General features: G+C 40.1%; 1 protein-coding gene across 2 annotated transcripts in view; it reads left to right on the top strand.

Annotated features, from left to right (window-relative positions):
* The window catches only part of RIOK1 (RIO kinase 1), a 37389-nt gene extending 27013 nt beyond the window's left edge, over positions 1 to 10376 (top strand). For both annotated transcript variants that reach the window (XM_075555237.1, XM_075555238.1), the window contains 4 exons: positions 301 to 420; positions 1019 to 1072; positions 7196 to 7348; positions 8630 to 10376. In XM_075555237.1, the coding sequence (XP_075411352.1) occupies positions 301 to 420; positions 1019 to 1072; positions 7196 to 7348; positions 8630 to 8740 (438 nt within the window). In that variant the 3' untranslated portion in view covers positions 8741 to 10376. The remainder of the gene's footprint in view (positions 1 to 300; positions 421 to 1018; positions 1073 to 7195; positions 7349 to 8629) is intronic.
* The last annotated feature ends 2545 nt before the right edge of the window (positions 10377 to 12921 follow it).

Raw genomic sequence — 12921 nt, 5'->3', positions numbered from 1 at the left:
GTAGTCCAGGAACACTTAATATCTGAGAGTCCCCCTTTTTTTTTGTTGCTTACTTAGAAATAATGCATTTTGAATGTAAATAATAGGGGAGAGAAGACTTTCTAAGAGCTATTTGGAATCATAGCTTTTTTTCTGTAAGTAATCTACAAAATGTAGCGCTTTCTTCTAGCACATGTACAGAGTAGTCACATACATCAGTGTGGTAGATGATGACAGGCTCCCGCAAAGCCTGAGATACTGTGTGAACGTTGAGAAGTATGTGTACAATAATTGCCATCTATTTCTCCGTGTCCTGGTTAGGTGTTTAAGCAAGCGTACATTCCTAGAACCTTAAATGAGGTAAAAAATTATGAGAGAGATCTGGATATTATGATGAAGTTGAAAGAAGAGGACATGGCCATCAATGCCCAACAAGATAATGTGAGTATCATGGTTTGCTCATCTGTTTAGTTCTCTCATCTTAAATCTTGGCTTCTGGTCATGTGAGAGACCTAGTTCCCTGTGCTACCTGCATGTGAAGGGAATTCATTGGTATTTATGAAAAGATGTAACACATTTGTGCAAGTCCAAATGGCTATAATTAAGAAAAAGGAAGGTTACAAACTATTCGTATTGTAACTCCAATAATATACTTCTTGAAGCTTGCAAACTTTTGTTACAGAGTCAATTAGTTAGGCCCTGCAGTCCCAGAAATAAAATTGTATAGATCCTTATGCAAAGAAATCAACTTCCTACAGTTTTTCTTGGTGACATTTAAAATGTTTTCATAATGTAAGAACCATTCTTAACAAAACCTCTTGTGAGTCGGACATAACCTGCAGGTCATAGTTTGCTGAATACATCTGGGGAAGGATATCTCCCGTATCACCACCCACTTTGTGTGTTTCAGGAGACATACTAGAAATTTAAAAAATGACCCCCAAAGAGATCATCAGATCCCATCGTTAGATAGCTACTGTTGGAAGGTAATATAGCCCCATCTATTTTAATTCTTCTCTCTCTTTCTTTGTGGTTGCAGATTCTGTACCAGACAGTAATGGGATTGAAGAAAGATTTGTCAGGAGTTCAGAAGGTATGAAGAATGTGTGTTACGTTTATGTGAAAACCTTCAAAGACTATACAACTTTTCTAGTGGAAATATTATTAGAATTTAAAGTAACCAGTACGTATTTTATTTTAGTATTAAATGGAAATATTTTCAAAGTCCTTAGGAAATTTTAAAAAGGCAACAAAACATTGCCATTTTGTTTTAATTTCTTCTAATATGACCTCGATCGAAAAGAGAGTAGAAAATATTAAAAAGTAGAACAAAAGGGCATATATTTTTAGCATAACTACATCTGCCATAATCTACTTTCCAATGAATGCACTCTGCATGATGGCAAGGCCATTCACATCCCTGGTCCATGGTCAGAGTGGAAGCTGACCAGTATGTGGACACTGCAAATGGGCTTCCACTGCCCTTCCTAGCCTACTGCAAGCCAGGTGTTCACAATTTAAGTTCTGATATCATTCCCTCCTTTGAATTTTGGATTCAGATGCTTTACTTAGATGGCTGCTTATTTGAAAACAAGCCTGTAAGACTCCAGACGCTGTTCTTTAGTTGGGGACCCTCTGGTGTGTCTTCACCACACTTTGCTATATCACCCTATCTTCCGTGATCTCTTCATGAGGGCAAGTATCTAGCAGAGCCATGTCATAAGAACTGATTGTTAGATTGGGGCTCGAATTAAGTTTGAGCCCCAAATACTGGGATTGACATTTATGTAGTATTGTCATGTACACAATCTCATATTATTTATTGTCTGCTTTCTTTGTTCTTTGTTCACAGGGACCTCTTTACTATTTCTTTTAAGGTTGGTCTGGTTTTTATAAATTCCTTTACTTTTTCTGCCTTTTGAGGATAAGCTGGCTGGTTGTATGATTCTAGGTTGGCATTTTTTTTCTTTAGTTTTTTAATGTGTCAGCCCATTGCCTTTTTGCTTGCATGATTTCTTCTTAGAAATCCGCATACAGTCTTTTTGGTTCTCCTTTGTAGATAGATTTTTTTGTTTTTCCCAGCTAGTCTCAGAATTCTTTCCTTATCATTAGTGTTAAAAATTGTGATTACGATTAATTTAAGTGTTTTTCTTTTGGAAGCTGCCCTGTTTGGGGTTCTTTCAGCTTCTTGACTGTAAATCTTGTCTTTCATGATGTCAGGGAATTTTTTTTTTCAATAGTTCTTTGATAATTTCTCTCTCTTATTTTGCTAAAAAGTGGTGAGTGTCTCAGTACAATAGTCTTAGGGAGTCTTCTGTTTTCTACTGTTGCGGTTGAGCCCTTTTTGTTGATTTGTTTTTAATAAGAATTTGAATTGTACTTCAGATTTTTCTGTCTCTGAGGTACCAATTATTATGTCCTAGGTAGGACCAGTCAGTGAAGATTGCTGGCCACTATCTAATTTTTTTGATCTTATAACAAATGAGGTTGTAGCTTGTGTAGATTGTTTCTTCTCAATTTTTCTGACCGTTTTACTCCCGGTAAGTAGAGACCTGTAACTGTGTCATAGATAGCCCCTTGCGAACTTAAAAAAAACCCCAACAACCTATGTGCTGTGTACTTCACTCAAATGTAGGTCCTGCTTTTTTGGTGAACTGTGTTATGCCAGTTGACTGAGTTGTTCCATGAGATTGTATTGGTTCAAAACCTTGAAACCCAGAACACCAATTTTGGAAGTTACTTGGTTGTGTCTTCAGGGGATATGTGTGCCAGCATTACACAAGGTTGGTGGCACAGTGGATTTATACATTGGGCTGCTACTGTCAATGTCAGCAGTTTGAAACCATCAGCTGCTGCATAAGAGAAAGATGAGACTTTCTCCTCCCGTAAAGATTTACAGCCTTGGAAACCCACAGGGCAGTTCTACACTGTTCTATAGAGTATATCAATCATAATTGATTGGATGGCACTGAGTGAGTATGGTGGTGTAGTGGGTAAGGAGTTGGCCTGCTAACTACAAGGTATGCAGTTTGATCCCATCAGTTGCTCCTCAGGAGAATGCTGAGGATTTCTGCCCCTGTAAAGCTTCGGAAACTTTATATGGGATCACTATGAGTTGGAATTAACTTGACGACAGTGGGATTTGATTTTGGTATATATAATTTCTATCAGTTCTTACCTACGTACACATTTGTTCCTACAGCTATACCAGTTTTCCCATATCCTACCAAATGTTTTCAAATGCGCATTTCACATTGATTATGTTATGCTCACTAACTCCATATTTGATACCATTTTTCACTTCATAGAAAATAGTCTTTAATGTATAAATTGTGTTTAAAAAATAAATACATGAAATAAAGTATATTTAACCCACCTAACCCGCTAACTGGTAACCACCAATGAGCATTGGTCTCTGTATTACCGCTTCCTCTGTTAAAGCAGTCAACTTGATGACAGTGACTAGTGAAAAACCAAAGCCAAACTTGCTGCGATTGAGTTAACTCCAAGTATTAGAGTATCTTTTAAAACAGAAATATTATGGTATTTGTCCCTATATACTTAGTTTACTTAGCATTAAGTTTTCAGGCCCATTTATATGATATGTTTTGAGAACTTATAATTCCTTATGGTTGCATAATATACTATTGTAGGTACCACAGTTTGCCCAGCCATGAGTTGATGAACATGTTACCATCATCTATTTCTAAAACTTTTATCACCTTAATCAAACTATTAAACGTAAGTCTCCATTTTTCTCACCCTCATGACCAAAACTCCTTGTCATCAAGTCAATTCTGATTCATAGCAGCCCTGCTAGGCTGGGATTTCTAAAGAAATAAAACCAGTGACACTCATGTGCAAGAAAGAAATTCATATCAAGAAAGCAGCCCACCCCATCCCAGAGCAATACACTGGCATGAAACGGCGAACTAACAGAGAGGGCCATGGGGCCTGGCCCAAACCGAGCTATGTTGACCCCTCCCCAGAAGAAGACAGTACTGAGGACAGCACTGAAGATAGAGCCCGGGGTGGGGGAGAGAGATGGGTCCGTCCTGACCACATGGGAGCGAACTAAGAGGGAGAGTGAGTGAACCTCATCATGGCCCACCAAGCCCTGTGGATGACATCCCTGCTTGGAGCAGCCAATGCAGAGAGATGACTTTAGAGCTGACCCCACCACAAGACGCGACGTTCCCTCACTGACCCTTAGCGCTACAGGAGACAGCACTGGAGACACTGCATGAAGTGTGCCTGGTCTGACCCATGCACAGCGGGGTGAAATGTAAGGGGAGTGCAACAGGGTAGCAAGGGGAGCAAAGGAATCAAGTCCCCGAGAAATCCTGAAAATAGTCTTCTGACCTGGAGGACAGGGCTTGGCACCTCATCAGACTTGATTGGAAAACATATATAAGGGTCAGCAGACAGACCTGGAACTATCTATTGTTTTTGTTTTGTTTTTCTTTTACCTTATGTCTATAGAAGATAGGCAGGATGAACAATCTCAAGGAGGAAACAACAGGACTGGGAGTTCCAGAGGAAAATGGGAGAGGAGGGGATGGCAGGGGGAGTGGGGGACCAAAAATCTCAGGAATAAGGGAACAACAAGAGATCTAAAATTGATGGCGTATAATGCCTGGTGGGGTTTAATCAACTGTAATGTATCAGAGGAATAACTGAGAACCGATTGAAGGGTGAGCATGATAGTGGGACAGGAGGAAGGTGAAAGGAAAAGTGGCAAGAAATAGGCAAGAAGGAAAGAAAGAAAGAAAGAAATGAGGCTAAAGCTATTTATAAAGGTATAGCTGTAGGCTTGTATATATGTAAATATATTAATTTATAATGACAGGGATAGAGGCCAATGTACATAGATTTATATATTAAGTATTAAGATAGCAGGCAGAGTTTGGGGCTCTACTCAAGGCCTTGCTTAACACAAGAACACTTTGTTCTAATAACCTGGTACTCTTTGATACCTTCCTGACATGATCGCTGAACACAAAATAGGTACGTAAGCATATGTGAGTAGAGCAGAAGGTACCCTGCTATCAAAAGCTACAGCATCTGGAGTCTTAAAGGCTTGAAGTTAAATAAGCAGCCATCTAGTAGAGAAGCAAATAAGCCCACATGGAAGAACACCAGCCTGTGTGATCATGAGGTGTCCATGAGATCAGGTATCACAAGATTAAAAACGAACAACTATATCGATGTGAACGAAGGCCGTTGGAGTGGAGACCCAAAACCCACCTGGAGACAACTGGATATCCCCCAAATGAAGGGTTATAAGGAAGGGATGATTCAACCAAGGTGCAGTATAGCACCAAAGAAACACCCATCATTCTTCTAGTTCTTGAATCCTTCCTAAATATGGTTAGACCAGAGAACAAATATTGGTACAGATAAGAGCTCTCCACACATGGAATTCAGGCCAGATAAATCCTCAGGAACAATAGTGGGAATAGCGATAGCAGAGGGTATGGGGATGATTGGGGAGGGGAAGGGTGAGAAAGGGGGAGCCCATCACAAGGTTGGATATATAGCGCCGCTCCCGCCCCTGCCGCCCTGAAAGGGGATGAATAACAAATGTGGGTGAAGGGAGACAGTGGACAGTGTTAAGATATGGAATAATAATAGCAATATATAATCAAGGATTCATTGGAGTGGGGGGAGGAGCTTATACCAAGTGCTCAAGCAGAAAATGTTCTGAAAATGATGATGGCAACATATGCTTCATACATTTGATGTATAGAATGTTATAAGAGCTATAAGGACCCCCAATAAAATTTTTTTTTCAAATTAATCTAAATTGGTTAAAAAGCCTACACAAACACAGTTGGAAAACCCAGAACAACCTAAGTCCATGGGTCATATGCGAGTGGATGCCCTTCCTGACTCCTGAAGGTAATGGAGTGGTTTACCTGGAAACAGGAAGACCCACCGCCCAGTGGAGGCAGAGTCAAGGGGATTCAAGGTTGACAGGCAACCTGTCAGGCTGCCAACAGCTCGCACGATCAGCAAGCCATATGGTGGCCATCATCCCAAGAAGCCAGATACAAGATTCAGGGCATCAGCAATAAAAAGAGAAAGAGCCATTTTTCCATAGCATCTCAAATAGGCCATATCCCCAAGGAGACTTCCTCAGGTTGTGAGCTGATTGAGAGGTTAGACCCATATCTTCAAGTGCAGCCAGGTTGACACAAAACAATCCCAGCTGGTAATCTGTAATCTATGCTGTGAACTCTATGGTTGCCCTAGTCTGGATATTTCATATAAATTACCCATTGCTATCGAGTCCATTATGACTCACAGCAATCCTATTAGGACAGAGTAGGTGTATATGCTGCACTCCCCCACCCCCTGTGAATTCTGAGACTTAACTCTTTTTACTGGAGTATTAAGCCCTGTCTTTCTCCACCAGAGCAACTGGTGGTTTCAAACTGCTGACTTGTTGTTAGCAGCCTACTGCATAACCACTGCCACCAGGGCTCCTGTTTCATGCACGTGGAACCACACAACCTGCCTTTCTGTGTCTGGCTTCTTGGGCGCAGCATAATGTTTTCAGGCATCACCCATGCTGTAGTATATGTTAGAACTTTATTTCTCTTTATGGCTGAATAGTCTTCCTTTGTATGCACCACATTTTCTTTATGCATTCATCTGTTGATGGACAGTTGGGTTGTTTTCACCTTTCAATTACAGAATTGCCCTTCAGAGAGATGTTTTGTTCTTTTTCCTTTTGCAAAGGAAACTTGGTGTTCTTAATAAATGTGTTTTGCTGCCTTTATACTGCTACATTTCAGAAGTCACATGCAACTACCTCATAAGTCTTGTGTTCATAATGCCTTCTCAGTTAGATTAACAATAGTTTTGCTAGGATTGTGGTTCATAGGAAACTAGTAAAGTTAACCAAATAAATCCTGATGTTTTATTTCTAACTATAGTTTAGGTCTTCTTAAATTCCAACGCAAATTTCATGATTTAGAAGGATGCTGAACCATTCTGTGGTTGATATGGTCACCCATCCGAGACCCCAATTCCCTTATTGGGTGTGTACTTGAGTCTTACTGTAATGGCTGCTTCCCAGCTTCCTCTGTTTGATGTTCTTTTTCAAAATGTTTTTGCATGGTTAAAATCTGAATTCTGGCATTAATGCTTTTAATAAGAATAAAATGAGTTAACATGATTCTAATGTTGCATTACATAATATATATTTAAGGTTCCTGCACTCCTAGAAAATCATGTTCAGGATTCAACTTGTTCTGATTTAGAAGATTCTGGAAGCTCTGATTGCTCTGATGTAGACTCTGAGGAGCAAGGAGATCATGGCCACTCTAAGAAGCATACCACTGACCCAGAACTTGGTAAAAAGGTTAGCCTACAACTTAAATTCCCTTTTTCTTCAACATGATAGTAAAGCCACTCTAATTCCTTTTTTGCTCCGACATCTAACTAGATTATGATGACTAAGGACATTATGTTACAAATAAAGCAAAACAACACTACTTCGCTGCTGTCCAGTTGATGCTGACTCATAGTGACCCTAAAGGATAGAGTCTGTGAGTTTCTGAGACTAGAACTCTTTAAAAAAAAAACAGTTTTATAGATAGCTCATCCACATGTCATACAGTCCAATAATTCAGTTATATCAAGAAGAGTTATACAATTATCACCACAATCAATTTTTGAACATTTTCCTTTTCTTATACTCATTGCTACTTGTCTTATTATGTGTTTTTTTTTTTTTAATTGTGGCAGAGACTTTACAAGAGTAGAAAGCCCCTTTTCCTCCTGGGGAGCTGGCTCATAGTTTCAAACTGCTGATTTTGTGGCGAGCAGCCCAATTTGTAAGCACTCTGCCACCAGGACATTTAAGTACTCTTAGTTTCAAGGAGCCCTGGTTGCGCAATGGCTAAGCACTTGGTGGCTAACAGGAAGGTGGTCGCTGTAAACTCACTAGCAGTTCTGCAGGAGGCAAGTCCTGATGGTCTGCATGCATGAAGAGTACAGCTTTGGAAACTCAACACGGAAATTTTGTTCTGTCCTATAAGGTCACAATGGATTAGAATAGACTGGACATCACATAATAGCAAACTAAGCTTAGTTTTAATAGAAGTGTGGCAACATAATGCAGGCTTCTATTAGGAATTCTTTTGACATTTCGTAGAGATAAGAGAAAACTCAGTACATTGATTAAAAATGTTTATCATTCACATGAAATAAAAATGGTGTTAGAATTGACTCACTGTAAAATACTGAAGAACCATTTATCTTCTTAGTTTTATTCATTTAACTGTATAAAGCTTGGAGCTTTAAATATCTAAGTGACGTATTTGAGTCTTTCTCCACCAGAGATAAATATTTGCCTCCTTCCAACCATTTTTCCCCCTTTAGATATCGAACTTGCAAAGAAAAGTTGTTGCAACCCACATAATAACAGCATGAATGTTATTTCTTTTGGCCCTCTTTAAATTTCTCTAGAGCCATTTAAACTTCTGTAAAGACCATACCCTCCAGCTCCAAATTCCACCAACAAACCATCATTATTTTCACTTTCATGTTACACTCCATTTTTTCCCTTCTACATAAATATTTTTATTTTGTTGTAGTAATAGTATACGACAGCTTTGTTATTAAAATTCCTTTTTTACAGGAAAGGAAAAAAATGGTCAAGGAAGCCCAGAGAGAGAAGAGGAAAAACAAAATCCCCAAGCATGTGAAAAAAAGAAAGGAGAAAGCAGCTAAGATGAAGAAAGGCAAATAACATCAGGAACTCTTACAGCCATTTCCCATCAGTTACACGAGCCTCCAGAAAGTCGCTTCCTAAGTAGAACCATACTGGCTCCAGAGACTGATGAAAGTGTTTTCATGTAATTGTGTAAAAACGTTCAAGTGCTTCTATCTCGTTCCAGTCAGCATCTCTGTCTGGTATTGATGGAGCATTTATTTAAGCTACAATTTTAATGAAGGGCTTTATACGTGGGGTTCCCCCCCAGTGGAATTTTTTTTCAAAGCTATGTATTTGAATTTTGTTTTACTAAATAACCTTTTCACCTTCAGAGCCCTTTCACTTACACTTCATACATTTTAAAAATCCTGCGATTCCATTCTTGGAAACATTTTTCAAGCTCATCTGTGACAGTACCACCTTCGTTTTTTCCTTCACCTCGACATCAAATTGCTGATGCTTGACTAGTGGGAAAAAATGCATATTACGAAAGCTTTGCTATGCCCAGCGCAATCCTGGTTTTGGGTGGTACCCCCTCCTACACTTTTATTTTCTCCTGAAGATATGTTTTATGAAGCACCATATTTAAATGCATTGACCATCTATAAGTATAAATGCACTGGACAAGAAAATTAGTTTTGTTTGTACATGCCAAAAACCCATCCAAAGTCATTTGATTTTTAAGATCATGGTTGATATGAAAGGGAACAGCACTACTAGAGAAGGCTGTAGATGCTCAGTCATGAACCTCTGCTCTTATATACATTGATGACCATTTTTAATACACTATTCTTCATGTGGTGGTGATGGTGGGGAGGCCAGTGGTCCCTGCAAGTTTGGTAAAGGGATTCCAGGATTGCTTATACACAACCTGATGGTTTGATACTTTTCGTCTGCCCATGGCTTCAGACTTCCCAAAGATTAGTCTCTTATGTACCTTAACATGATTGGTTGATTTGCTCTTCAAATTGTGACTTGAATACTCAATAGAATTCAGTTATTGGTCTATTGGGGATTGGTCAATTTGCTGTTTTGTGCTGCTGACAGTCCCAGACCTTGAAATTAACAAGGAGTTTGCTCATATCCATGGCTGTCTCTCCCACTCCCACCCCCACCCCCACCCCCACCCCATGCACAGATTTTTTTTTTCCCTGCACGGATTTTTCAGAGAAAGAAAAGGCAGACAAAGAGAGGATGTCAGAAACCTCCAGGAAGCTGTAATATGGGCCACAGGCTGTAATACGGACAATGGCAGGGGCCCCAGAAGGTGTCGTCACAAAAGAACAATAACACCAAGCCTAGAGGTGACCTTAGGAGTATGACACAGCCAGTGGTGGTGGTGGTGGAAAGCTGCTGCTAGCAGAGCATCTATTGAGGAAGGTGCCCTGTTGGCTGTGGGCTGGGTCAGTTAGTTAGAAGATTGGCACCGGGCCAACAGCAGAGAGGCCTACTTGCCCACATGGGCTAGAGAAGAGCTGGACTGCTTGCATGGCTGAGGTGATCCTCAAGAGCTGTCCTGCACTGAGAAGGGTGCAGTTGCTCTCTGTTTGTGGGGGAGCCTTGTAGACCTTGCTTATGTTTCTTGGTCCTGATCTTGTGTTGTAGCTTGTTACCTCAAAGCTGATCCTGAGCTGTAAGCCTGTTACTTTCTTAATAAACCACTGAACTCTAAGTAGAGTTGTGAATTCTTTGACATACTGCAGCAAATTGCTGAACCAATATGGGATGGGAAAGTCCTAAGTGGGAGGTTTTATTTCAGAGCTGCACTGCCTAAGGAGCCCGGAGAAACGAAATCTGGGATATATTGCACTTCTGCCTCATAAAGCCTGTTTTGTGCTGATTCTTAGGAAATTATGTGCTTAAGGTGATACTAAATTGTTGACATTGTTTAAATGTGATCATGGCTTTATGGCTCCATTTCTTAAAAGTCTGTTCTCTCAGAATGTGTATGGAATCAGCACAATGGCAATGAATTTGCTTCCTAAAGAAAACAGTTGGGCTAGATAATATTACAGTTGTTAAATCCGGGTCATGAGGACATGAGATCCATTGAGCTCTTTTTGTATATAAACAACAACTAAATTGTGCCCAACCACCTCGACTAACTATCTGGTCAGGGCCACAATTGATGAGTTCTAATAGACTGGGAGAAAAATAAGGCCCAGAACCTCCTCGCCTTCCTAATATAGCCAGGCTTATACCACTTGAGACTAGACTCCCTGACTGCTGCCCTGAGATACTCTCAATCTTGAACTGAAATCTACTGTGGGGAGAGGTCAAAAGCTTACAGACATCCTCCCAAGGGCAGTTAGTCAACCAGACTATATGGCAGGCCTCACTCCCTGCTACTGGGGACAATAGACTATTTCTCCTTGAGGCCTGAGACCAAGCTTTCACACCCTACTGATAATGGTTCCTATGGAGATCTAGGGAATAGGTCAAAGTTAGGCCGCCATCCTGAACCTAGGATCTGCCCATCTTGTCACATGTATAACCCCAATCTCTCCCCTTCCTATTGCGTATATGTCCCTAGACCACTCCTTCCCATTACTGTATTGCCTCTAGTACAGCCCCTTCCTGTGACATATGTCCTCACCTGTAATTAGGGGCCTTGCATGTCCCCAGAGAATATAAAAGGGGTCAGGACTACCATTAAACTCTCCCACGTGGACCATCATGCGGGGCAGAGGTGAGCATGCTACCATGAAACGTGTCTGACTCTCATTTATTTCAATACTTCTATCTCTCATGCTCTCTATGACTTTACTATGATCTTTACTTATTATCGCTGTACAATTGCGCCTACCGGACCCGTAGTGATGTGTTCGGGGCTGGCTTCCCCTGACAATCTACCCCTTAGGTCACCTTTTAAAATATTATAAAATATCACCCATGCGTACTGTGTCCCTTTGCAAAAATCATGAACTAAACCAGGCATTCTCAAACTGGCCTGTGGGCTACATGCGGCCTGCCTGCTGGGTATTTTTGCCCCATTTGTTTTTTACTTCAAAATAAGATATGTGTAGTGTGCATAGGAAGTTGTTCATAGTTTTTTTTTTAAACTATAATCCGGTGAACTGGCCCCCTGTTTAAAAAGTTTGAGGACCTCTCAGCTAAACAGTCAAAAATTAAAAGAAAGATGAGGCGGTAAATGGGCAAGAACACTGGATTACTAGAAACACAACAACCAGAATGGAAATTAGGAGAAAGTTCAGATGCTGAAGAGGAATATCACAGAACAATTCGTGTATAAATTGTTCAATGGGAGACGAGACTGTTGTATAAACCTTCACTAAAAACAAAATATTATTTAGGAGACTCAATAAGCACTTAAATAGGACTTGTCACATCTAAATGTCTATCTTATTTTACTTATTCTTAGCTAACTTTTCTTGCCTTCATATCAATATACTTTGTAGGCTAAAAAAGGTCTAGACAATTATAAGAATGGCAGATCTAGATTCCACTTAAATATTTCAGGTTCCGAAAATCAGAAGCAGATAGAGAATTTGTATATTGAGCAAATGCTCATAGAATTTTCATTCTTTTAAAATTTTTTTGCTAATAGAATTCTTAATTTTGCCAAATCTCAACCTGGTTTTAAAGTATCTTGCCTCAGTGAGACCTGTCCTGACCACTGTTTGAAATTGTGGTGTATGCCTTCCGTACTACTGCACACCTTATACTTGTTTTGGTACCATTGAGTCAGTTCTGTACAACAAAATAAAACACTGCTTGGTCCTATACCATCCTCACAATTATTATGTTTGACCCATTGTTGCTACCACAGTACCGATCAATCTCATTGAAGGGCTCCCCCCTTTTTGTTGTTCACTGATTCTCGGCTTTCCCCCACTTAATGTCCCTCATGTTCCATGCCCAAAAGTATATGAGAGACGGAATCTTGACAACCTTGTTTCTAAGGAGTGTTCTACCTGTACTCTTGGTTTGTTCCAATGCACTCGATGGTGATTTCGCTTTTCTTCACCAGTACCATAGTTCATGTAAATAAATTCTCCAATTTTCCTCAATTACTGCCCTTTCGCATGCATATCAGGCTTAGGTTGCATGCACCTTGGTCCTCAAAATGACGTCTTTGCTCTTTAACACTTCAGACAAGGTCTGTTGGAGCAGACTTGCAATATGTGTCTCATTTCTTGACTGCTCCCATGAGTGATGATTGTGAATCCGAGCGAGGTGAAATTCTTGACAACATC

This window comes from Tenrec ecaudatus, chromosome 7 (assembly GCF_050624435.1).
Source record: "Tenrec ecaudatus isolate mTenEca1 chromosome 7, mTenEca1.hap1, whole genome shotgun sequence".
In the NCBI taxonomy this organism is placed as follows: Eukaryota; Metazoa; Chordata; class Mammalia; order Afrosoricida; family Tenrecidae; genus Tenrec; species Tenrec ecaudatus.
The sequence above is the reverse complement of the archived record's forward strand: the minus strand, read 5'-3'. Positions and strand labels throughout refer to the sequence as shown.